Source organism: Pangasianodon hypophthalmus, chromosome 28, assembly GCF_027358585.1.
Source record: "Pangasianodon hypophthalmus isolate fPanHyp1 chromosome 28, fPanHyp1.pri, whole genome shotgun sequence".
In the NCBI taxonomy this organism is placed as follows: domain Eukaryota; kingdom Metazoa; phylum Chordata; class Actinopteri; order Siluriformes; family Pangasiidae; genus Pangasianodon; species Pangasianodon hypophthalmus.
In genome coordinates, this window is record NC_069737.1 from 15,969,249 (window position 1) to 15,994,248 (window position 25,000).

A 25,000-nucleotide genomic window follows, 5' to 3' on the forward strand; every position below is an offset into this window, starting at 1 on the left:
TTTTACAGATAAATGATCTGTGAGTGAGTGTGTGTGTGTGTGTCACTGTGTGTGTATGTCTCTCTCTCTTTCTCTGCAGTTGTCTGTGTGTGTGTGTGCGTCTCTCTCTCTCTCTGCAGTTGTGTGTGTGTGTGTGTGTGTGTGTGTGCGTCTCTCTCTCTCTCTCTGCAGTAGTGTGTGTGTGTGTCACTGTCTCTCTCTCTCTCTGCAGTTGTGTGTGTATGTGTGTGTCACTGTCTCTCTCTCTCTCTGCAGTTGTGTGTGTGTGTGTGTGTGTGTCACTGTCTCTCTCTCTCTCTGCAGTTGTGTGTGTATGTGTGTGTCACTGTCTCTCTCTCTCTCTCTGCAGTTGTGTGTGTGTGTGTGTCACTGTCTCTCTCTCTCTCTGCAGTTGTGTGTGTGTGTGTGTCACTGTCTCTCTCTCTCTCTCTGCAGTTGTGTGTGTATGTGTGTGTCACTGTCTCTCTCTCTCTCTGCAGTTGTGTGTGTGTGTGTGTCACTGTCTCTCTCTCTCTCTCTGCAGTTGTGTGTGTATGTGTGTGTCACTGTCTCTCTCTCTCTCTGCAGTTGTGTGTGTGTGTGTGTCACTGTCTCTCTCTCTCTCTGCAGTTGTGTGTGTGTGTGTGTCACTGTCTCTCTCTCTCTCTCTGCAGTTGTGTGTGTATGTGTGTGTGTCACTGTCTCTCTCTCTCTCTGCAGTTGTGTGTGTGTGTGTGTCACTGTCTCTCTCTCTCTCTCTGCAGTTGTGTGTGTATGTGTGTGTGTCACTGTCTCTCTCTCTCTCTGCAGTTGTGTATGTGTGTGTGTCACTGTCTCTCTCTCTCTCTCTCTCTCTCTCTCTCTCTCTCTCTCTCTCTCTCTGCAGTTGTGTATGTGTGTGTGTCACTGTCTCTCTCTCTCTCTCTCTCTCTCTCTCTCTGCAGTTGTGTGTGTCACTGAATGTGTGTCTCTCTCTCTGTTGTGTGTGTCAGTGTCTCTCTCTCTCTCTACAGTTGTGTATATGTGTGTGTGTCATTGTGTGTGTGTCTCTCTCTGTTGTGTGTATGTCTCTCTTTCTCTCTCTGCAGTTGTGTGTGTATCACCGTCTCGCTCTCTGTTCTATGTGGTGTGTATCTCTCTCTCTTTCTCTCTCTCTGTTTTGTGTGTGTTTGTGTGTGTGTGTCACTGCAGTTGTGTTAATCAGAGTGTTTTATGTTGATGCAGAACTGCAAAAGGGCCATGAAAGAGACAGACAGGAGCTGGACAACACACTCAAACGCTCTGAGGCTGCGCTCAATGTGAGGACCGCACGCACACACACACACACACATCATTTCATCATTCATGTGATTGTTCGTCTCCTAATCCTCCGTTTGTGTGTTTGTGTTGTTCAGGAGAGGATTGCGAGTCTGATGGAGGAGAACGAGGCTCTGAGCGAGCGACTGAGAGAGTCAGAGGAAAGAAGGAAAGCGCTCGCCGATAAAAGCCAGGTACAACACAAACATCGTATACTGTATAAAAAAATAAAAATAAAAATAACAGGACAAAAACATAATGCAATACAAACTTAAAATATAAAACTCATTTATGCAACATTAAATAAATCTGAAATAATATTAAATAAATTAAATAAATAAAAATATGATGTGAATTGAAATACAAATAATAAAAACATTATACATAATAAAAAATTAAAAAATTATTCTATATATATATATTAAGGCAAAAAATGAAAAAATATATTTAAAAAAATTTCTTGTAACAATTTTATTTAATGAATGTTACAGTTACAAATATTACAATTTATATTAAATAATGAACAAAGTGCTGTATACTACGTGGTCAAATTCTTTTTTATTTAATTTGTTATTATTTTTTTTCAATGCCTATATAATTTTTTTTTATATTTTTATCATGGTATCAATTAAAATATCATTTAAATTAAATGATTATTTTAATTGATACCATAATAAAAAAATTTAACTTTGCTGTATTTAGTATGTTGAACACCTGAAATGTCATTAAATCTAAAATTAAAATGGATTTATTTATTTTTGTAGTTAATCTACAATAAAAAGTCGCACAGAGTCGTATCTCTGTTTAATTTCTCTCTCTTCCTGCAGAGAGACTCTCGGGTCGTGTATCTGGAGCAGGAACTAGAGAGTCTGAAGGTCGTGTTGGATATAAAAACCAATCAGCTCCATCAGCACGACAAGAAACTCATGCAGATGGACAAGCTGGTGAGCCCACACACACACACACACACACACACACTTTCATATTTTCTCAAAGTATAAATATCACTCTCAACATATGAGTATATGTTTATAGATCGAGTCCAACGTGAAACTGGAGGAGTTTGTAACGAAGCTTCAGCAGGAGAACGAGGACTATAAAGCCCGCATGGACAAACACGCAGAGCTGTCCAGGTACACACTCTGTCATACGCTGTGATATATCCACGTGTATTACGCTAATCTACGAGGTTAACATAGCTAACCAGAAATGCGTGCAAATGACTAGCAGTGCGATGAGAATCGCGCTACAGAAGGTCAGTAGAAGGTTTTTAGCTAATTGCAGGCTGTCCATTAGATAAACGGGGAATAAAGTAGTATTGGGTGAAATTGCACATCTGAGGAAACAAAGTGGCCGCAGCTTTGATGGAAATAAGAATGTTTCTTGGCGTCCTGGATGTTTCCTACAGATCCTGCCAATTTCTCATTCATCCACCCATAGAATCCTACCATTCTCCCATCAATCCACCTACAGATCCCAGCAAACTTACCATTCTGTAGATACCAGCCTGTAGACTCCACCCATCCCCCACCCATTCACCCACTGATGCCACCAATCCCCCATCCATCTACCTATAGATCCCACCAGTCCACCATCCACCCACCCATAGACCCCACCAATCCCCCATCCATCCACCTATAGATCCCACCAGTCCACCATCCACCTACCCATAGATCCCACCAATCCCACATCTATCTACCCACAAACTCTAGTAATCCCCATCCATCCAACTTCCACCTATAGATCCCCCCAGTCCACCATCCACCCACCCACAGACCCCACCAATCCCCCATCCATCTACCTATAGATCCCACCAGTCCTCCATCCACCCACCCATAGAAACCACTAATCCCCCATCCATCCAACTTCCACCTATAAATTCCACTAATCCCCCATCCATCCAACTTCCACCTACAGACCCCACTAATCCCCCATCCATCCAACTTCCACCTACATACCCCACTAATCCCCCATCCATCCAACTTCCACCTACAGACCCCACTAATCCCCCATCCATCCAACTTCCACCTATAGGTCCCACCAATCGCTCACCAATCCATCCACCCATAGGTCCCAACAATAACCCATCCGTCCTTGCACTTATTCCACCAATCCCCTTACCCACCCTCCCTTAGATTGATCCATTTTTTCCATCCTATTCATCTTATCACTTGTCCTTTTAACCTGCTAACCATCTGTCTATCTATTCACCAATGTATGTATCATTTATCCTTATATCTACACAACCATCCATTATCGATCTACCAATTCATATATGATCTATCCATCTATCAATCATCCAACAATTAATCATCTATCTATTGATTCACTCCCACTTTCTTTACATGTGATTACTGGCCAGTTGCTGCCTGCACATTCGGACATTTCTGTTTCAGATAGTGCAAAACCTTCACACTTTTCCTTCTCTCTGGCTCCCTCTTTAGGCAGTTATCCACAGAGCAGGCGATGCTCCAACAGACGCTGCAGAAAGAGTCGAAAGCCAACAAAAGGCTCTCGATGGAGAACGAGGAGCTGCTGTGGAAACTGCACAACGGCCTTTCACCCCGAAACTCTGCTTCCTTTCCCAGCTCACCTATTTCGCCTAGATGACCTTCAACCCTGAACCTCTATAGACTTTTTATCTCTCCTGGTTTTTAAAGACCTCACCTCTCTGTTTCCTGAAATGGCCAACGTTCTAGTGAGAACGTGCGTTTGGGACAGAGCCCATGTTGCACAGACGCACTTCCAGACCGAGGAACATGCCTTGCTCTGCCACTACGTTTCCTTTTTATTTTGTTTCATTCTTTTTTTTAAAGGAGGAAACACACCTCAGGGTTTGTATATAGACTCTTTCTCCTCCTTGTTCCACCGTGGAGTTTGCATTTCACTTTTATTTCCAAAATGTAGGAAGACGTTGTATTCATGAGTTGAAAGGATGAAGCTTAAATATGCTTGAAATGTAACCAACACATAACACTGAAGATATTTCACTATACTCCGTCTGAGATTAATTCAGAAATAAACTGGTAGGTAAAAAAAAACATACAAATATTAATTATATAAACCTGAATGCTATTTCCACTTTATGGTCCCAGGTACTGGTCCATGTTCTAAACAATATCGCATGCACAGAAATCCAGATATCTATCCGGCCTTCTCCTAAAGCTCTTGAATGTATTGTCCTTTCCCTAAGACGGTTTCATCGTAATGGCTTGAACTGGAACGTTTTACGAGTGAATGTCTCCTTCATCTCAAACCCAATGACTTTTACCATTTTGCATTTTATTTCAATTAATGCATTAAACATTATCTGAACACTGAGTTTGAAATGTCTGGGTTATTCGTGATGGTTCCTTTTTGGGTGATTTTTCTGAGCAATCCTGACATCTAGTGGTTAAAACTGTGTATTACCACTGAGGAAGCTCTTTCTCCTGGTCAGTGTTGTGGTGGATCTGGCGTCTATCCCGGGAACGCAGGGTGTGAGGCGAGAATACATCCTGGATGGGACACACATTTACATGTAGAGGCAGTTTATCTTACCATGTTCTCAGATGTGGGAGGAAACCAGAGAACAAGGAAGAAACCCAGACTTACACAGGGAGAGCTTGTGACACTCCACACAGGTAACTCCAGCTCAGGATCGACCCCCGGACCTGTGAGGCAGCAATTTTCCTAGAATACACGTGGTCAAGTTTGGTTTAAGCTTTCATTCATAAAAACATCACTTATAAATCCTAATAAATAAATAAACAAACAAACAAACAAACAAATAAATAAATAAATAACAATACACTGTGTTTAGGTGTTTGGTATTATTATATACAATAAAACACAACTAATGTAATAATCACCAACCTAGTGAGTGACCAGTAGAGGTGAAGAAGTAATATAAAGGACAATAGAAAGAAAATTTTAAAAATATTATCTTAATTAATGGCTTTAAATGTTCCAAGATCCTCAACAGCAAGATCCTCGGAGCTGTTATTCTCTCCAGGAGAGGCTTCACGTTGAATATTGATTGCAGGGGTGCCAATAATTTTGAAAATACCTTTATGGTCACACATAACGGTAGTGTGGACGTGACACATATTCTTAGATTTAAAAAGGGGGAGATGAAAAAAACCTGAAAATGCATTAGTCGTTAAACAACGATTTAATAATCATTTATCATTTTATTGGCTTATTGTTGTTGCTGTGCCGCAATATGTTAACATTTAAGCTTTTGTAAACCTTGTTTATCATTTGCAGGGGTTTATCAGTTTATCACATCTGCTCTGTTTTATTCATGTCACCTCTGATTGTATCAAATCAAATGATTATCACTCGTTTTTGTTAAAGCCAATTAAAACTATCTTTTGAGAAACACTGACATCTGCTAGTCAGATGCTGTAACTACAACACACAAACTAACAAAAACTCCACCTCCTGCAAGCTTCTTAGATTTCTATCAATAATCTAAACTACTAAACATCATAATCCTAAAAAAATCCTAAATCTAAATCGACTTTCACTCCAAAATACAAAGAAAGCAGAGAGTGAGTTCCCTTTTTACGGCCGTGAGCCAGAATAAACACTATTACTTTCTTGTATAAAGTATTTTTATGGAAGTATTTTCATATTTTCACATTATTGTTGTGATTTAATATACTGAGACTTGCTTGCAAAGTCATGCTGATAGAATAACAGTATGAGAAATGTAATCTATCTCTATTTGTTTCTGTACTTTTAGTTTCATTCTGTCTCATCAAACTGAGCTCTGACTCTTGAGGAAAAAAGCTTTCTGTCTGTTTATGTCTTTTATATTTCTTTTAAAATATTTTTTTAGTAGGAAAATCATCAACAGAATTTGTATTTATTATTATTTATATTTGCTGCTTGTGACCTAAAACCGAAATCTGTAAAGTATTTTTTGGCTGAATTCTAACATCATCACAGTTTTTCACTCCCCTGAAAAATATAAGATTTTCTAATTTAAAAAAAAAAAAATGTGTTACACAGGAAGCCATGTTTAAGATTTATTATCTCTGGAAATATAATTCCCAGTACCATGAAAATTGGCAGACGTAAAGACAAGCTTGTTTTCTGTTTGTGCAAATGTTCAGAAGTCACCACAGAAGGTCATTTTTTTCGTATGGCGTTCTCAAAATGGGAAAAAATTCCAAACGTGAATGATATTAGGGATATTGTGATATTATAGACCCTACTTTAATAGACACAGATGCTAAAAGTTACAGTTTGTGCTTAAACTATGATATTTAATTGAATTTGTGTTAAAATCTGAGGTCTAAACAGCTAATCGAATTCAAGATTCAAGACAAAATTACAAGATAAGTTTAAGTTAGTTGGTCCCATCACCCCTCCTTGGGTATTGGTCATCGCCAAGAGACTTCCAGAGTCCTCTATCCTGTGCTCTCGCTTCTAGCTGGCACCAGGTAAGGCCCATCTTCTTGATGACTGTCTGGAGGTCCAAGCGCCAGGTGTTTCTCAGATGGCCTCTTTTTCTCTTCCCTTACGGGTTCCATGTTAGGGCCTGTCTGGTGGTATCTGGTGGTTTTCTTAGCATGTGCCCGATCCATCTCCATCTTTTTCTTCTGATTTTGCTTTCTGCTGGTAATTGCTGTTTCTTCTTCCACAGGTCGATGTTGCTGATCTTGTCTGGCCAGTGGATCTGGAGGATTCTGAGAAGCCTATGCTGGTCCCGAGCCCGAATGCGAAAGGAGGAAGTTTGGGCGTGTGGCTAGCCCCCCCACCGTGTAAAATCGCTATAGGCTACAGAAACGTCAACAAGAAAAGATAAGTTTAAGAATTAGCACTATTTTTATGTTCCCAGACGGCGATGTTGTCTCACTAGTAGTCAACATCATTTAAAGTTTGTTCGTGTTATGTTCAAAGTTGCGAGGTCCTTGTGATGATGTTCGAATTCATCCAAAATACTTTTAGGTTTTAGGTTTTAGGTTACAACCAACAAAATAAAAAAAAAGAATGAACAAAATCTGAGACACACAGCAACAACGCTATCCGAAGTGACACGGAATGAGCCGTTGATTATTTTCCTATAACCGTATGCTGTGTGTGGATATAGCACAGTGTTTCCCCAAACTGCACATTACCTCCCTGTACATTTAATGCTTATTGGATTTAATTAATAAAACTTTAGATAAGTTCAATGGATGTGTTAGAGCAGAGACAGCTCCAAACTCTGCACAGACTCTGGGTCTAAAAGCCAGACTGAGGAAACTATTAAGGTCATGTGATGCATGCTGATATACATTGTTAAAGTGTTAATGTGTTAATTTTGTAGTAGAGGTGTTAATTTAAGGATTGCATGAACGACAGTGTGACCATATTTAGATTTTCATCACCATGATCAACCTCAGCATCTGCATCTTCCACAACTTTACATGTTTCCTATGAGGGCGCGTCACACACTGACCTTGGTCTTTTCCGCATCCGCGTAAACAACTAGCGCCACTGATTTTGATCGATTTTAACTTATTTACTGCAGAATACGAACACATTACCAGACAAAACACATTAATGTAATATTATTAAAAATAACAAATCATATTTTTATGCTAGTGTGTTGTATTTTGGGCGATATTGCGCATCCGGGATCACTCCGCGGATCCGTGTGGAGAAAGAAAGATGGCGGCGCATTGAGAAGCAGCCGCTCAGTAAACGAAGCTGCTTCTTCAGACGATTTCTGTAATACTATTCACTGCAGTAAACTTGTGGAAGTCTTACTCGGTAGCGAATGCACTACACTACAAACGGAGTATACACGGGAACTCGAAGGTAATGTAGTATTTTTACAAATTGCCTTGTTAGCTGAGCTTAGGTTAAGCGTCATAGTGCTGCTTTCGATTAGAACCGACGGCTGTATCTTAAATGGCGATGAAGTGCACTAGGTAGGGCGCGGAATCCTACTAGTTCACAGCGTGTTGTAGTGCGCGTGCATAGGGAGCATGTAGGAATTGGGATTTGACTCATGACTGACTTTGCTATTCAGGTTATTCAGTGTTATGGACGTTTTTTTCTGAACAGGTTGTTATTTATGATTATATCAAAGCGTGCACAAGTTTTATATATGTATAATAAACTTAAATTCCTGGATAATTGACATTTAGAGTCGCTAGTTAGCTAGGAATGCTAACTTGCTAGCTAGAACTTTGTTGCTGTTGTCACCTAACTGAAGGAATGTTCAGTGTGGCCTTGTGTTATTGTTATAAATGTTAGGTAAATAGTTCATTTTAGTGCCCGGAAACGTTTTAATCATATTTTTTCACACTGAAAAGACACTTTTAAAGAAGCAGGAGGTCAAAAACGAACTTTTTAATCAGCCTCAGTGTGTGAGTTTTGTGAATATTTGTGGATATTTAGCATCATAAGTTAAAAATTTTCTGAAACTAAAGGAACAACAAAATAAGAAATATTTTTCTGTTATCAATCTGTCATCCCTCCATCATTACATTTGAAGTGTGTGTGTGTTTAAAGTAAAAACACACACATATTAAAACAGTGCATTTACTTTCCCATTAATTAAACCTGTGAGTGGTGAAGGTCTCGTCGCACGTGCGACAGCTATATTTTCGCGGGGTGCCTGAGGTTGCCATAGCGACGGGGCCTCGCGCCATCTGTTGCTTCCTGGATGCGCGCGCACGCACGCTATATAAACCTGCGGTGAAAAGGTTAGCATCAGAGGCTAAACGTTCTGAGAGAAAAGAAAAGAGGGAAGAGAAGAGAAAATAAAATGGGGCGGGATTGTTTCTAAGTTTGTTTTTAGTTACGTCCGAGGAAACAGCGGTTTAAATTACGGCTCTGGTTTTACAAGTCAAATAGTTACACAACCAAAACAAAACAAAAGATTAAAAAAAAAGAGAGAGAGGGAGAAATGGAGGGAGAGAGAGAGAGAGGGGGGAGTGGTGAGAGTCTAACCCGGGAAAATGAGCCTGTGAGGCGGCAGTGATGCTGCACTTTCCCCCGCCGCCTCTCACTTTACCTCAGAGTCTCCATCAGCTTCATCACGGATTATCTCACTTTTATCTCCAACTTAGTTTTAATTTTCTCAACTTTAATCAAATTAATCACATTTCCAGCAGCGTGGACTGTAAACCTAAATGTAAGGTAAATCAAATTTACTGTCTTGCTGTTATAATTATGACTTAAAAATATAATGTATGTGTTAATTTAGAATCAAGATGTTCCTTGTGTGCTTAGAAATGCTTTTAATCACATTAAAATTCTAATATATAAAAAAAAAAAGTTAGTGTAGCCACACTTTGTATAACAAGTGCACTGCAGAAGGGGATTCATTTACAAGAATATTAAAATATATGATAGAAAAGTATAAAAGTGCAGTTTATAGGTTATACTAACGTTAGCAGTTCCTCCAGGATTTCGCGATCGAAGGAATTAACGCAAAATCGATCAAACTCCTCAGTATTTTCGCAGGTTTGGCCAAGACGCGTTGTGTGACGTCATCACGACGCGTATTCGGTCAAAGCCGTCTTCGATTCATTTGCGTCGAACACGAGTCCAGCTAAAAAGTCTCGTTTACTAACAAACATCGCTGCGAAAGACAATTCGAAAGGCACAATTTCAATTTCGCCAAATCGAGTAGTTTTCCACAAAAAAAAAAAAAGCACAAAAACGCGACAACTAACTGCGACAACTAACGTATACATACATACGCCGTACGTTACGCACTTAATAACACACTACAGCCCTGTTCGGACGGGATTAGTTTTCCACGTGGAGGCGTGTAATGTAATTATTACCTCAGATTTCAGTCTGAATTTGCCGTGTTAGGAATTTTACACTTTATTTTAACTAATATGAAGTAACCCATAAAAATAACTCGAAGTAATATCTGTAGGCATGTTGGTAAAGATGGTTTCTCTTTTCTCTCTATTTTTTTTTTCTTTTTCTTTTCTATCGTTTCCTGCCGAAAACCAAAAAACGAATGTGTCAGAAGCGACTCCTGCGGGGGTTTTTACGGACGTTTACAGACTCCAGATTGTTGTAGTCATGTGACCTACTAATGCTGAACAAGCATATATTTAAATATTTACATATAAGAAATATTTACCCCGGGTCATTTACGTAAACGTAATCCTGGATTATCTTGTTTCACTTTGCTCATACTTCCCCCGGGATTAACGATTAATCCTAATCTAATTATTCATAATCTGACGTTTCGCACCGTACGCTCCTAAACGCTGGGTTAACGTTCTTATTTGCATACAAACATGACCGGTTTAAATAACGGCTCGTCTCGCACGTTCGCTCTTTCAGTGAGGAGAAAATGTAACTCCTCCTTGGCTGTTTGAAGCCTCCTGAGACGCACAAAGGCAAGAAAACGAAGATAAAAAGACAAAAGAGCGAAAACACGAAGGCGCAAATTATATGAATATTTATTTCTGAATTCCTTTTAAGCATGAAGAGACTTGTGTAGCGTGACTGTACAAAGCACGTGATACGAGGCGCGCGAGTTCAGTTTCTGATTGGATATCTGTCGCTAAGCAACCAGCTGTTTCACGCTGTACACGTTTGGCGCCGCAGTACGAGTTTATCGCCGCAAAAACCCGTGCTAACCTGCTTCTACGTGCTACAAGTGTGACACGTTCCTCTTCCCGGGGTTTAGAACGACGATAACACGAAAAGCCCTAATGAGGGGTGTGTGTGTGTGTGTGTGTGGGTGTGTGTGTGTGTGGGTGGGTGTGTGTGTGTGTGGGTGGGTGGGTGTGTGTGTGTGTGGGTGGGTGTGTGTGTGGGTGTGTGTGCGCGTTGGGGGGGTTTTATGTTGTTGCACAACCGGCAGTTAAACACCTCGAGCTTCAGGTGTTAAGTTTCTCCGTGTTATTTGATCACTTTCACTGTCGCAGAGACGCAATGTACAGTTTGTGTTAGGAGACAGGAAACTGTGAGAGGTGTGTTTAACCCTGTGTGTGTGTGTGTGTGTGTATGTGTGTATGTGTGTATGTGTGTATGTGTGTATGTGTGTGTGTGTGTGTGTGTGTGTGTGTGTGTGTCGCAGTAAGCGCTGAGGGATAAAATGGCGACAGGCGGAGCTCTGTTTGATGACGGTGCAGACGAACAGGAGCTGCACAACTGGACCATCAGCAACGGCAGCCTGGACGACCGGCTCAATAATATGGTCTGTCTCTCTCTCTCTCTCTCTCTCTCTCTCTCTCTCTCTCTCTCTCTCTCTCTCTCTCTCTCTTTCTTTCTCTCTGTCTCTCTCTCTCTCTCTCTTTCTTTCTCTCTGTCTCTCTCTCTCTCTCTCTCTCTCTCTCTCTCTCTCACTCTCTCTCTCTCTCTCTCTTTCTCTCTGTCTCTCTCTCTCTCTCTCTCTTTCTTTCTCTCTGTCTCTCTCTGTCTCTCTCTCTCTCTCTCACACTCACTCTCTCTCTCTCTCTCTCTTTCTCTCTCTCTCTCACACTCTCTCTCTCTCTCTCTCTCTCTCACACACACACGTACGTGTGATCTATAATTTCAGCAGCGTATATGATAACAGTACAATAATAATAATAATAATAATAATAATAATAATCATCCTTATTTCTGATCAGAGTCTACAATCTCATAGTATTTTATAGAAAATATTTAAAAAGTTACACAATAAATAAAACAATCCACAATCGTAAACAATACATATAAAGATAAAAGAGCTTAAAAATAAAAAAAAAAGTTTGAGTAAATGTTAAAATTATCATTAGCATATGTTTTCAGGAAGATGTATAAATTTGAGAAAATGATAAAGTCAGTTTTGTTTCACGTTTAAAGCTGCAATATTACATGATCAGAGCAGTGCGGTGTATAAATAATTTATCTGTAAATAATAAACACTAATGAAACACTGTGTTATATAAAATCATTTTTATGATGATGTTAATTTTCTAAACGGCTCAGTCTTTATCTCAGGTGGTTGAAGCGTCAGTGTCATTTTTATCGCGTGATAATAAATATTAATAAACATTTGTGAGATTGTTTGTTAATTTTTGAATTGATGTTTTGTTTGTTTGTTTGTTTGTTTCAGGACTGGGGCGTTCAGCAGAAAAAGGCGAACCGTTCGTCAGAGAAGAACAGGAAGAAGCTCTCCGCCGTGTCCGAGAGCCGTCTGACCAACGACATCTCCCCGGAGTCGACGCCGGGGGCGGGGCGTAGGCGAGCGAGAACGCCGCACTCGTTCCCTCACGTTAAGTACACTACACAGATGTCCGTTCCCGATCAGGCCGAGCTCGAGCGACTGCGGCAGCGCATCAACTTCACCGACCTGGACGAGGTAAAGAAGCGAAGCCACGTGCAGCCACGTGCAAAAGAGTCGCTTTTCGTTTCACTTTTAGACTTCTACGTTCGAGATACGAGAGCGACAGAATCAAGATCAGTTACCATGGCAACCTGTGCACTTAAACTTACCGTCAAAACGAATTGCTTCGGAAAAGAAATTCATTAAAACACATTAGAAAGTATTTTTAAAATATTCTTCCGCTTCAGACTCAGATATATTCTTGGATAAATGTGAGGATTTTTATTGCGATTATATTTATAATTTTTGGTGAAACTTGCCATCTGCGTTTGTTTTGCTGTTACGACTTTTATTTACTCATTTTTAAAAAATTTATTCTTCTACTTTTTGAACGTTTTTCCGTTGATTTTTTTTTTTTTTTTTTTTTTTTTAGTATTAGTGTATTATACCACCTTTATACATTTTTAAATACAGTAGAGATGGAACAGAATATAAAAAAAATCATTTTTATTGAACAAATGAAGCAAACACCCTGAAAGAAATGTTTTAAATGCAAACCGTAAGCTTTAAAAATAAAAAAATAAAACAGAGCAGGTACAGGTACTGAATCTGTTTCATCAACAGGGTCAGGTGACTAAGATAACGAAATCTGATTGGTCAAGGAAATCTTCAGTAAATACATCGATTAGTTCATATCCAGCAGATTAGAGAGCTTTGTTTTAAATTTATTATCGCTTGTTTAAATATCAGATTATGGCAAAGCTATGCACAGACACGCGGCTTCTTCCTAAACGTAACAGATTTTCCGCTTAAACTAGTTATTATGTGAAAACTCAACTAGAAGTGACTTTTTTTGGGAACAAATTCATGGCTACTTCAACTCAAGATTAAGTTTTTCAAGCCTGCTTTCTGGGAAATAAAGTCAGAGTGAAAAAGCGGTTTATATTTAAGAAATATAACAGTTACAGAGATATTAGACACGAAACGCTTACACTGATATCAGTTACAGCATGAAGTGAAGTCCTGTAAGACGGAGTCTGACGGTTTTGTTTGAATGGTGTGGTGTAGAAACATGTTGTGCTGCGGGTGTGGAGATGTTCTGGCTTGTTTTTGGGTTTTAAACGTCGCTTCGTTCTCGTCCACAGAGGAGCATCGGGAGCGACTCGCAGGGCCGCGTCACCGCAGCCAACAACCAGCGGCAGCTTTCCTCCGAGCCGCGGAAACCCTTCAACTTCCTCCCGCTGCACGTCAACACTAACAAGAGCAGAGATTCTTCTGCTTCTACCCCACCTGCTACCACTACCGGGGGTAAAGAGGCTAAGAAGCAGAGCCCGGTGTCCGTCGCACCTGTCGCACCTGTCACACCTGTCGCACCTGTCGCACCTGATAAAGAGCCGTACGGAGCCGAGAGAACCTCAGCAGGCCCTCTGGTGGACGGGAGAGGAGAACCGGCTATCGACAGCAGCCAGGTGAGTGTCGGCAGGTGACGTGACGTGTGTTTACGTGACGTGTGTTTACGTGACGTGTGTTTACGTGACGTGTGGGGTTTTTTTTTCATTATCAGAGATGTGTGTTAATAAATAATAAAATAAACTTCACTCAGCTTCATGTAATTAACATAAGTTATTCAGTATATGGAGTATGCTTTGGGTGTAATGGAATTAGCAGCTGACAGAGTGTGTGTGTGAGTGTGTGTGTGAGTGTGTGTGTGAGTGTGTGTGTGAGTGTGTGTGTGAGTGTGTGTGTGAGTGTGTGTGTGAGTGTGTGTGTGAGTGTGTGTGTGAGTGTGTGTGTGAGTGAGAAGGAGGTTTGATCTTGTCAGAAACTGGAGCACAGATGAGAGCTGAAGCTCCGCGGTGAATTTAGGCCACAGTTTAAAAATACGCCACTGCTGCGTCTCCTTGTAGTCCTCTCTCTCTCTCTCTCTCTCTCTCTCTCTCTCTCTCTCTCTCTCTCTCTCTCACACACACACACACACACACACACACACACACACACACACACACACTCACTGACTCTCTCTCTCTCTCTCGGTAAAGGGAGTGTGTACATCCATGTTTCTCTGTAAGCTGATGTAGATCCTCCTCCATTTCTATGTCTGTCTCTCTCTCTCTTTCTCTCTCTCTCTTTATTTCCTATTCTCTCTCTCTCTCCCTCTCTCTCTGTTTCGTGTCAGTAAACTCTGTGTGTGTGTGTGTGTGTGTGTGTGTGTGTGTGTGTGGCAGGTGGTCAGTAAGCTGGTACAGATCCGTGAGTACATCAGCAGAGCCAGCTCTATGAGGGACGACCTGCTGGAGAAGAACGACGTTCCAGCTAACGTCGAGCGCCTCTCTCACCTCATCACACACCTGAAGGAGCAGGAGAAGTCGTACTTGCGCTTTCTGCAGAAGATGCTGGTTAGTACCATACACACACACACGCATACACACACACACACACACACACACACACACACACAGACACACATTCGCACACACACAATTTCCCTCTCTTTCTTTGGCTTTTCTGTGGCATGATTGTTTTGCTGTGTGTGTGTTTTATGAAACAACCTTTTAACACTGTGATTATTATTACTTGTGCGTGTGTGTGTGTGTGTGTGTGTGTGTGTGTGTGTGTGTGTTGGCACCAAAATGATAAAGCAGCTGTATATTTTCTCTGTATTTTATTAAGCTCATTATTAAGCTGAGCTAATTTTAGTCTAATATTGTTTATATATTTTTACGAAATCACAAGCTGAGCTCAGAAATAACGGTTCCAGAGTGAATTAGTTTTTGCAGAAGTGCTGATAAATTCCGTGTTAGTGTCTTTACCCACAGAGCGAGAGTCACGTTTTATCTGTAAGGAAAATAAAAGTTTGGGAAGCGCTGAGAGAAACGATACGATATGACGATGTGTGTAATAAAATCCTCACCTCGACCGCTTCTCTCTCTCTCTCTCTCTCTCTCTCTGTCTCTCTGTCTTTCTCTCTCTGTCTTTCTCTGTGTGTGTCTCTCTCTCTCATTCTGTTTATCTCTGTCCCCTCGTTCTCTCTCCGTATCTCTCTCTCTTTCTCATTCTCTCATTCTGTTTATCTCTGTCTCATTTTCTCGCTCTGTCTTCTTCCCTCTCTGTTTCTCTTTCTCTCTCTCTCCCCCTCTCTCTCTCTCTCTGTCTGTCTTTCTTTCTCTGTGTGTGTGTCTCTCTCTCTTTCATTCTGTTTATCTTTGTCTCTTTCTTTCTTTCTGTCTCTGTCGTTCCCTGGTTTGTCTGCTTCACTTTCTCTGTGTGTGTCCCTCTCTCTTTCTCTCTTCCTCAGTCTCTCTCATTCTGTTTATCTCTGTCTCTTACTGTCTCTGCCTCCTTTTCTCTCTCTCTCTCTCTCTCTCTCTCACTCCTTTTCTCTCTCTCTCTCTCTTTCAGTTTTTCCTCATTGTGTGTTTAAACAGTGCGGTTATTCATTCTGCTCCTCGCTTTGATTCGCACTGAATTCAGTGAGCTTTTATTATCTGTAATAAGAACAATAGCAGTTAAAGAACGCCCACGGTTAAAATAGCGTAAGCTTTTAGACGTTAAAACCGTTTCAATTGTTCCATTGTTTCTTCCTTTTCTTCTGTACTTCAGTTCGTTCTGAGCTTCACTGCTTTGATCTGATGTGGTGTTTTTTATTTATTTTTTTTTTCGGGGGGACGAGTCAGTTAGTTTGACTCATGCGCTTTAAGTGTTTTAGATGAAGCTGGTGTGTGTGTGTGTGTGTGTGTGTGTGTAAGGGTTTCTTTTCTGTGTGCTTGATGAATATGGAGGGCTGTATGTAGGACACTCTCTCTCTCTCTCTCTCTCTCTCTCTCTCTCTCTCTCTCTCTCTCGGCGTGATTTTCACCCTCACGCTGCCCTGATAGAGAGAGAGCGTGTCATCTAGGGCTGGGCGATACGACGATACGATACGATACGATATCGATATCTCGATATACAAACTTCCTGGAAATGCAGGACAATTCTCGGAATCGTCTCCTCGTGGACGTGAGGTTATCTCGGTAGCTAGCTAGTTTCTATAAAGCGTATAAATCACGTAAAAATGCGCTACACGGAAGGACAGGCTCTGAGTGATGAAGGAGTCGTCGATATCAAACACCGTAACGAACTCGCTCTGTGTTCCAGGCGAGAGAGAACGAGGAGGAGGAGGATGAGGAGGAGGACGAAGGTGCCACGGTGGACTCGGCGGTGTGTTCGGGCTCCATGGCCGAGAGCGCGTCTCTGAACCTAGAGCCTCGGTCAGAAGCCGCAGACCCCACCGTGAGTACCCACAATGCACCCTGTCCCCTCTCTCGCCTCCTCAGTCTGCGCAGACGTGTGTTCAGTGTCACGATTTTATTTTTTTTTTTTAAAGCGTATCGATGTTGTATCGCGTATCAGCTGCTCTTAATCTGTGGATCTCTGATGTTCCTGCGCCTGTTCCGTTATTTATTTTTTATGTGTCCATCTTTTTTTTTTATTTTTATTTTTATTTATTTATTTTTTGTTGCTCTGCTCTTTCTCTGCCCCGTAGCTCATTTTTTGTTGCTCTTCATTTATGCGTTCTAATCTTTGCTTCCATTTTTTTTTTTCCCCTTCGTCAGTGTTACCGGGTCGGGGGTCAGCAGAAGGAGGAGTTGGAGAACCTGCGCAAGCAGCACGACCTCCTGCAGAAGATGCTGCAGCAGCAGGAGGAGCTGCGAGAGCTGCAGAACCGCCAGGCCGCCCTGCTCACCATGCAGAACCGAGCCGAACACGCCATGGACGACACCGGTTAGACACACACACACACACACACACACACACACACACACACACACACACTGGCACTGTTGTCTGTCATGTACAATGTTGTGTCTCACTGTGTGTGTGTGTGTGTGTGTGTGTGTGTTTCAGTTGTAACAGAGACTACAGGAAGTGTGTCAGGTGTCAGCATCACTTCAGAACTCAATGATGAACTCAACGACCTCATACGACGCTTCCACAACCAACTGCACGACTCTCAGGTACACACACACACACACACACACACACACACAGAGTCACTGAAGTACACTCTGTTGATCTCAAGTCTAAAATGTACGTTCACACGAGCGAGCATTCACACACAGCATTTATTTTCTACGTGCGTGTGACACGGAGCTGCGATTTCAGTGACGTTTGAATTAATTCTTAATCCTGTGCAAATTTGGTGCGACGACAAATCCACATGATCGGCTTGAATAATCGTCAGATCGACCCTATAGTGCTCACAACTTCACTTCCTACCTGCAGAAGAAAACTGTCACTTGTCACTGTGAATGTCTCTGTATGTGTAAAAATAAATAAATAAATACTAGAAACATTTTGTTCTGCCTTTAGACTGAGTTCATGGTTCTGATATAAAACGTACAAAATGGAGGTTAAAGAGCCTGGTGTTTTGTTGTGCCAGGTTTGACCAATGGTTAACATTCAGTCCGCTAAGCTCCGCCCTAATCGCTCGTGATTCGCAATTAAAGAAGTTCCTTAAGCTCTGGCTGTGTAACGATGGTAACCCTGGTGTTTACTGTTGTTCCTTCTCAGTCTCCGGCGGTGCCTGATAACCGGCGTCAGGCTGAGAGTCTGTCTCTGTCTAGGGAGGTGTCCCGATCTCGCTCTACCCACAGTCCTCGGGGGCAGCAAACCCTTGGCGGCGGCGCTGCTGCTGCTGCTGCTTCTCCCTCCCCTGCTAGTGCCAAGCTCACCAAACTACAGGAGCTCCAGGACAAGAAGCAGACGATGGACAAAATCCTGCAGGAGCTTCATTCCCTCCGAGACCAGACGCTAAACAACAGCTCGTGTACGTAATTATATCTCTATAAGATACAAACGTAATAATCACTAGAACTTTCCTAACTATATAGTGAATCTAAATGTAGAATAATCACAGAAATTTATTGTGGCAAACAAATTCATAGAAATTTTGTTTGTCCTGTCCTTTTTATAATTTGTTTGTGTGTGTCTGTGTGTCTTTCCAGGCCGTGGTGCATCTCAGCGAGCTTCTGAGCGTCCCTCGACGTCGGGGCGAGACGGGAACGGCGTGTGTGTACCGAGGCAGGATTCTTCATCTTATGACGATGGAGGAAATCCGGCTGAAAAACTGAGGTACTCAGCATCATTTATATACATTTATAGTGACAGTGTTGGTAATTTGTCTAACGCTCTCTCTCTCTTTCTCTCTCTCTCTTTCTCTCTCTCTCTCTCTTTCTCTCTCTCTCTTTCTCTCTCTCTTTCTCTCTTTCTCTCTCTCTGTTTGTCTGTGTCTTTCTCAATGTCTCTCGTCCGCTGCAGGAAGCTGAAGGAGGTGCACAAGCGTCTGAACGAGCTAAGAGAGCTGGTGCAGTACTACGAGCAGACGTCTGACATGATGGTGGACACGGTGAACGAGAACGTGAACGAAGACGAGGAGGACGAGACGGAAGACGGGTCGCTCTTCGAAACCATGTTCGATTCGGAACAGGAGAACCGAGAACCCGTCACGAACATCAGGTACGCTTCGTATCACCGCTCTGCTGAGCAATAAATTACTCCGGGTTATGCACTTAAGGTCTTACCGAAGAAAGCGGTGTGTGTGTGTGTGTGTGTGTGTGTGTGTGTGTGTGTGTGTGTGTGTTAGAAACCCTGCTCAGCCTCAGTCTACGTCTAACTGGATGGACATGAACACGCTGACGAACGCCTGCAGCAGCTCCAACAACAGAGTCGGCCGCCTGAACTCTCAGTGTGACGTCAACAACCGCTCGGCCGCTAACCTGCGCAGCCTCAACGTCCCCTCAGTCATAGGTCTGCTTCACATTCACCATCCGTCCATCTATCCGTCCATCCGTTTATCTATTCATCTGTCTGTCTATCTGTCTGTCTATCTGTCTGTCTGTCAGTATTTCTCTTTTTCTGTCTCTATCTATCTATCTATCTATCTGTCTATCTTTCTGTCTGTCAATATCTCTTTCTCTGTCTCTATCTGTCTATCTATCTATCTATCTATCTATCTTTCTGTCTATCTGTCAGTATTTCTCTTTCTCTGTCTCTAACTATCTGTCTATCTTTCTGTCTATCTGTCTCTATCTGTCTATCTATCTATCTATCTATCTGTCTATATCCATCTACTTACCTCTTTTGTTTTCTTTAAATTTTTTAGTTAATTTAATTTAATAGTTAAATTAATAGTTAATACTGATTTGCTCTGATTAACCCTGTAAATTGTGTTTATTGTTGTTGTTGTTATTATTATTATATTATTAGTAGTAGTGGTAGTTATAGTAGTAATAATAACAGTAATAATAATAATATAAAAAAATTTGTGTTAACGAGGCTGTTGTTGTTGTTGTTGTTATTGTTATTATTATTATTATTAAGGCTTATTTGAATGAGAATCTATTATTTAATAATACTAAATGTGTTGTTGTTGTTGTTATTATTATTAATCTTTATTTTAATGAAAAACTGTTACTAATTAATAATACTAAATGTTGTTGTTGTTATTGTTATTTTATATACACTTTATGTCCAACCAAACCATCTCACCTGTGTTCACAGAGTGCCAGTATAACCGAGACGGCTCCTACAACGGCGCAAAGCACGGGAACGGCGATGAAGACGACGAGGACGATGATGACGATGGTGCTGAGGAGGAAGATGGAGCGAGGCGAGGGAGGAGAGAGAGCTCTGGTTCGGGGTCGAGTCGCCGGAGCAGCATCGCAGACGACGCAGAGTTCGCTCAGAAAGTCCATCGTCTCCAAACGGCCAAGCAGAAACTGCAGCAGCTGCGCGAGCTCGTCGCCATGGTGCAGGTCCGGGATGGGCTTTGGGTAGAGACTGGAGTTAAAATGAATGATTAAAGGATATTGTTTAAAGTGTGTGTGTGTGTGTGTGTGTTGTGCAGAGTGATGACACGGACACCACGGCAGCCAATGAGGACGAAGGATTGCAACAGCAACCCAACAACACCAGAGCGACTGCACCTAAGGCCAAGAGAGAACTTACGCTCTCTGACAAGGCCAGGTGTGTGTGTGTGTGTGTGTGTGTGTGTGTGTGTGTGTGTGTGTGTGTGTGTGTGGTCCTTACAGTGGTCTCATTAGAGAAAAATACTGTTCTTCATCAATACTCCGCATCTTCTACCTACACAATAACAACTGAAAATATTGAATTCATAATTATTCATCCAGTTTATCAACAAGACATTTTAATTCAACAGAATGTGTGTGTTTTGTTGTTTTTTTGTTACATTATGTATTTATAAATGTACAAATAAAGCTGCCACCTAATCACAGTAGCGCGTGTGTGTGTGTGTGTGTGTGTGTGTGTGTGTGTGTGTGTGTATCAGGGAGAAGCTGTATGAGGAGAAGTTGAGGCAGCAGCAGCAGGAGCTGAAGCAGCTTCATGAGGAGAGACAGAGACTGATGGAGATCCAGGGCAAAATCCAGGACCTGCAGTGGGCGTGTCCCGATCTACAGGTACTTCACTCCCTCCTTCACTCCCTCCTTCACTCCCTCCTTCTCTCCCTCCTTCTCTCCCTCCTTCTCTCCCAGCATGTTCACTCCATGATGCGCTCTTTTCCATCATCTCCAGTGGTTCATAAATCTGACTCTGCTTTCCGTGCAGTCGTCGGTGTCGAGTGCGGCGAGCGGTGTGATGATGATGAAGAAGCTCCCTGCTGCAGCTTCCACTCCTGCTGTCGCACCGTCCACATCGGCGAAGAGTAACACCGCCGTGCTCAAACACACCACCGAGCCCGCGCCCGTCACCATCACCGACAACGAGGTGTCTTTCTGTCTCTGTCTTAACAAGCAAATCTGTCTGTTTAAAGACTTTGTTTACTGTTGATGCTGTGATGCTGTGAGCGGCCATTTTGATTTGATGTCACTTACTGGACTTGTTTCTCTCTCACACACTCACACACTCACACACACACACACAAATCTAAAGTGACTGATGTGGGTTTCTTTTTCCTGAATGTGTCTCAGTTGTGGTCAGAGATGCGCAGACACCAGGTCCTGCGTGAGGAACTGAGGCAGAGACGGAAACATCTGGAAAGTCTGATGGCCGAGCAGCAGAGGAGGAGTGACACACACCCTACACACAGCTTCACCCGGGATGACAGGTACACACACACACACACACACACACACACACACACCCCTCCAACTAGGGAAAAAAAGAAGACAGGTAAACACTTACTACACATAATGGCGCCATCATTTCAGCCAAGGCTTGTGAATTAAAAATGGTCATAAATAACTTTTTCTTGGTTTATAGCCCAAAGAGAAAAGTGCAGAATGTAATACTGCGATTATATTTTTATTAAAATGTGATGCTTTTTTTTTTTCTCCATATTTCCGTTATCAGATTTAGATTTTGTCCCAGGATGATCTGACTTTAATATTTGGTTTCAGTCCTGAGGTAATAGTTTTATTTATTTATTATTGTTGATTGTCAGGACCATGGCAACGTGGGGCGGCTCCACTCAGTGTCCACTGGGTGAGGAGGAGGATGATGAAGATTACCCATCTGAGCTTGGCGCGCAAGAAGACGAGGATGAGGAAGAGGAAGAGGGAGCAGAGTCGAGCTCCACTGATGAGCCACACTCGTACTCTAACAGGAAATCCTGCAGCAGCGGCAAGAACAGGGACAGGTGTGTAATACGTATACACGCACTTTAGAGAGTGTTGTCTTATGTGTGTGTGTTTGTTACCTAATCAGTCTCTGTCTTCACGGGTAGCGTAAAGGGTTCATCTCCACGCTGCACCAGATCTCGGCCTCGTCCCAATCCCAGAGGGACGAAGAGGCAGGAAAACCTGCGCTGGGCCGCCGACCTGTCGGCCTCCGAGAGCGCCACACACACTCACACACACTGGCAGGAGCAGACCACACAGCTGCAGAGACAGCTGGACTTCAGCACTGCCATGTGTCAGATGCTGCTGCAGGACCAGCAGGTACACACACATACACACACACACACACACACACACACACACACACACACACACACACACACACATGATTTGCATTCAGCTGGAAAGATCTTGTGGTTTGGTGTCAATCTCTCTTTAAGATTTTCTCTTTCCCTCTGTGTGTGTGTGTGTGTGTGTGTGTGTGTGTGTGTGTATGTGTGTGTGTGTGTGTGTGTGTGTGTGTGCAGACTCTTTCGTGCATGCTGCAGTCAATGTTGACGGCACCGTATAACGTGTTGCCGAATAACCTGGGCTCACCGCAGGTGCCACTCATCATGCACCAGCTCAACCAGTGTTACACACAGCTCGCCTGGCAACAGAACAACGTCAACAGGTACACACACACACACACACACACACACGCACACACACACACGCACACATGCGCACATGCACAGGCCACGCCTCCTTCAGTGGCACGGAAAGGCACAAGGGCCACGCCTCCTTCAGTGTGACTGATGGCTGATGATCTCGTGTTCGCAGGTTGAAGCAGACTCTGAATGACCTCCTTCGACAGCAGCAGCAACAGCAGGCGTCGTCAGGGCAACAGCAGCATCAGAACGTAGCGCGGGATTCCGTCTCGCCTTCGCCATTCCTGCCTTTCCCTCCCATCAGCACGCTTGGCATGAACAACTTTTCCCCTATCGCCGCTGGTCAGTGACACACGCACGCACACACACACACACACTGTTTCCTTTACTATAAATTTGTCTATTTTTGTCGAGACAAGCATTAATGAAGATAATCCTCAATCATGACAACACAAACATGTGATTATGTGTTCTGATTGGTTACAGCAGCATGGAGGCGTGAACGATGGTCAGATTAGTTACACTGACATTAAGGGTAGAAAGGGATCAGTTGGTCACAATATCTGTCTTTATTTTTTCTTTTTTTCTTTTTTTTAGGTTTTAATCTCTCTCCCATGTTCCCGTCCGTGGGTTCAGAGATTCAGCAGGCATCAGGAGCTCAGGCCGGCGCTGATCTGCAGCCCGACCCCAACATGTCCCTTAAAACCGAGTACATGAGCTTCCCGCCTCCGCTGCAGCGGACCCCGCTCAACAACGCTCACACACGGTACTTGGAGTGCTTTTCACATGTCTTACTTACTCTCGGAGATTTCCTCTAACCACACGCTTCCTTCTCTGTGTCACTCTTCTCTCTCAGCTCTCAGGATGATCCTAAAAACTCCAGCTGGCTGAACTCGTCCCTGAACAGGTCATGTGACCAGCGAGGCAGCGACCAAGGCCCGCTGGACTCCCATGATTCCTTGAGCAGCATGCCTGACCGTGTCGATCCCTCCACTGTCACCAAGACCTACAGACCCGGGCGCAAAGCCTCGGCTCAGGCCAGCCTCGCCTCCAGAGACAAAACCCCAAAGACCCGGCGCAGGAGGGGCAAGAACCACAACAACCCTGGTGAGGGGGCAAATAAAACTCTCTAAAACACTGTTTCTCAGTATCATCAAAATAATAAACGTTAAAAATGTTTTGCACTCGCAACAGAATGTTCGTATACGTTATTTCTTTCTTACACATGTGTATATATTTTAGCAGGTTTGGACAGCGACAGTGTTTCGAGTGCCACAGAACTTGATCACGAGCGCGAAAAGGGGAGAGAGAGAGAACGAGAGCGCTCGGCTCAGCCGAGAGCCCGGGATCCGAACCAGAGCCTCCTGGACAAGCTTACTCAGGAGAAACTGGACAGCAAGACCAAAAAGCACAATGACGTCTCCTCAGGTCCGTCTACACACTCCACGGGTTTCTGTTCAGCTGTTAGAGTACACACCACTGCCAGAGCATCAGAGTTGACATAACTACACTGTCCTGTGTCATTGTGTTATTCATCCAGAGTCAGTTTTTTTTTTTCACCTTGTTCCATTTTGTGTGTGTGTGTGTGTCTGTGTGTGTGTGTGTGTGTCTGTGTGTGTGCTTCATGTTTGGTTTTTAATTTGTCTCACAGCAGCGTATGCATGGAGAACCCCCTTCCTCTCTAACCAAATCGCATGCACCGAAGCTCCAGGTAAAACACTAAACCTCGCTTCCTGCTGTCAGCTCGTTTAACACAGTGTGGCACATGACGTGCACTAAACATCATTTCCACACACCACAGTTCACATCTTAATACTGTGTAATACCGAGGTGTGATTCAGTGTTGTGCAAACAGTTTGAAAGTTTTGAGTGTAAGGTACAGAGGCCACGCCCCCTTCACTGAGACTGACAGGTACAGAGGCCACGCCCCCTTCACTGAGACTGACAGGTACAGAGGCCACGCCTCCTTCACTGAGACTGACAGGTACAGAGGCCACGCCTCCTTCACAGAGACGGACAGGTACAGAGGCCACGCCTCCTTCACAGAGACGGACAGACTCAGAAGCCACGCCTCCTTCATGCCTTCATTTCTGATTAATCTAATCTAACTACCTTGGTTTAATTCCTTTGTCATACTTCTTTCTCTCTGGGCAACATTAAATGGTTGACGGTTATTGTTTTGTACGTGTGTACGTGTGTGTGTGTGTGTGTGC

At 42.9% G+C, this 25,000-nt stretch overlaps 2 protein-coding genes across 10 annotated transcripts in view; both read left to right on the plus strand.

Annotated features, from left to right (window-relative positions):
- mtus1b (microtubule associated tumor suppressor 1b) overlaps window positions 1-4,596 on the plus strand; it is a 32,593-nt gene extending 27,997 nt beyond the window's left edge. The window contains exons 11-15 of the mRNA XM_034301358.2: window positions 1,204-1,277; window positions 1,374-1,469; window positions 2,103-2,219; window positions 2,311-2,408; window positions 3,720-4,596. Of these exons, the coding sequence (XP_034157249.2) occupies window positions 1,204-1,277; window positions 1,374-1,469; window positions 2,103-2,219; window positions 2,311-2,408; window positions 3,720-3,885 (551 nt within the window). The 3' untranslated portion in view covers window positions 3,886-4,596. The remainder of the gene's footprint in view (window positions 1-1,203; window positions 1,278-1,373; window positions 1,470-2,102; window positions 2,220-2,310; window positions 2,409-3,719) is intronic.
- A 3,301-nt stretch (window positions 4,597-7,897) lies between these two features.
- The window catches only part of pcm1 (pericentriolar material 1), a 28,942-nt gene continuing 11,839 nt past the window's right edge, over window positions 7,898-25,000 (plus strand). For 2 of the 9 annotated variants that reach the window (XM_053230809.1, XM_053230817.1), the window contains exons 1-25: window positions 7,898-8,070; window positions 11,312-11,431; window positions 12,314-12,559; window positions 13,669-13,992; window positions 14,749-14,919; window positions 16,658-16,792; window positions 17,116-17,284; window positions 17,408-17,517; window positions 18,074-18,329; window positions 18,508-18,634; window positions 18,821-19,018; window positions 19,146-19,309; window positions 20,063-20,316; window positions 20,409-20,527; window positions 20,850-20,979; window positions 21,128-21,286; window positions 21,490-21,626; window positions 21,963-22,157; window positions 22,245-22,458; window positions 22,665-22,810; window positions 22,960-23,129; window positions 23,385-23,553; window positions 23,644-23,894; window positions 24,030-24,215; window positions 24,439-24,498. In XM_053230809.1, the coding sequence (XP_053086784.1) occupies window positions 11,330-11,431; window positions 12,314-12,559; window positions 13,669-13,992; window positions 14,749-14,919; window positions 16,658-16,792; window positions 17,116-17,284; window positions 17,408-17,517; window positions 18,074-18,329; window positions 18,508-18,634; window positions 18,821-19,018; window positions 19,146-19,309; window positions 20,063-20,316; window positions 20,409-20,527; window positions 20,850-20,979; window positions 21,128-21,286; window positions 21,490-21,626; window positions 21,963-22,157; window positions 22,245-22,458; window positions 22,665-22,810; window positions 22,960-23,129; window positions 23,385-23,553; window positions 23,644-23,894; window positions 24,030-24,215; window positions 24,439-24,498 (4,192 nt within the window). In that variant the 5' untranslated portion in view covers window positions 7,898-8,070; window positions 11,312-11,329. Of the gene's footprint in view, window positions 8,071-8,117; window positions 9,400-11,311; window positions 11,432-12,313; window positions 12,560-13,668; window positions 13,993-14,748; window positions 14,920-16,657; window positions 16,793-17,115; window positions 17,285-17,407; window positions 17,518-18,073; window positions 18,330-18,507; window positions 18,635-18,820; window positions 19,019-19,145; window positions 19,310-20,062; window positions 20,317-20,408; window positions 20,528-20,849; window positions 20,980-21,127; window positions 21,287-21,489; window positions 21,627-21,962; window positions 22,158-22,244; window positions 22,459-22,664; window positions 22,811-22,959; window positions 23,130-23,384; window positions 23,554-23,643; window positions 23,895-24,029; window positions 24,216-24,438; window positions 24,499-25,000 lie in introns of those variants that run through there. The other 7 variants (XM_053230812.1, XM_053230811.1, XM_053230813.1 and 4 more) reach the window with 7 other exon arrangements.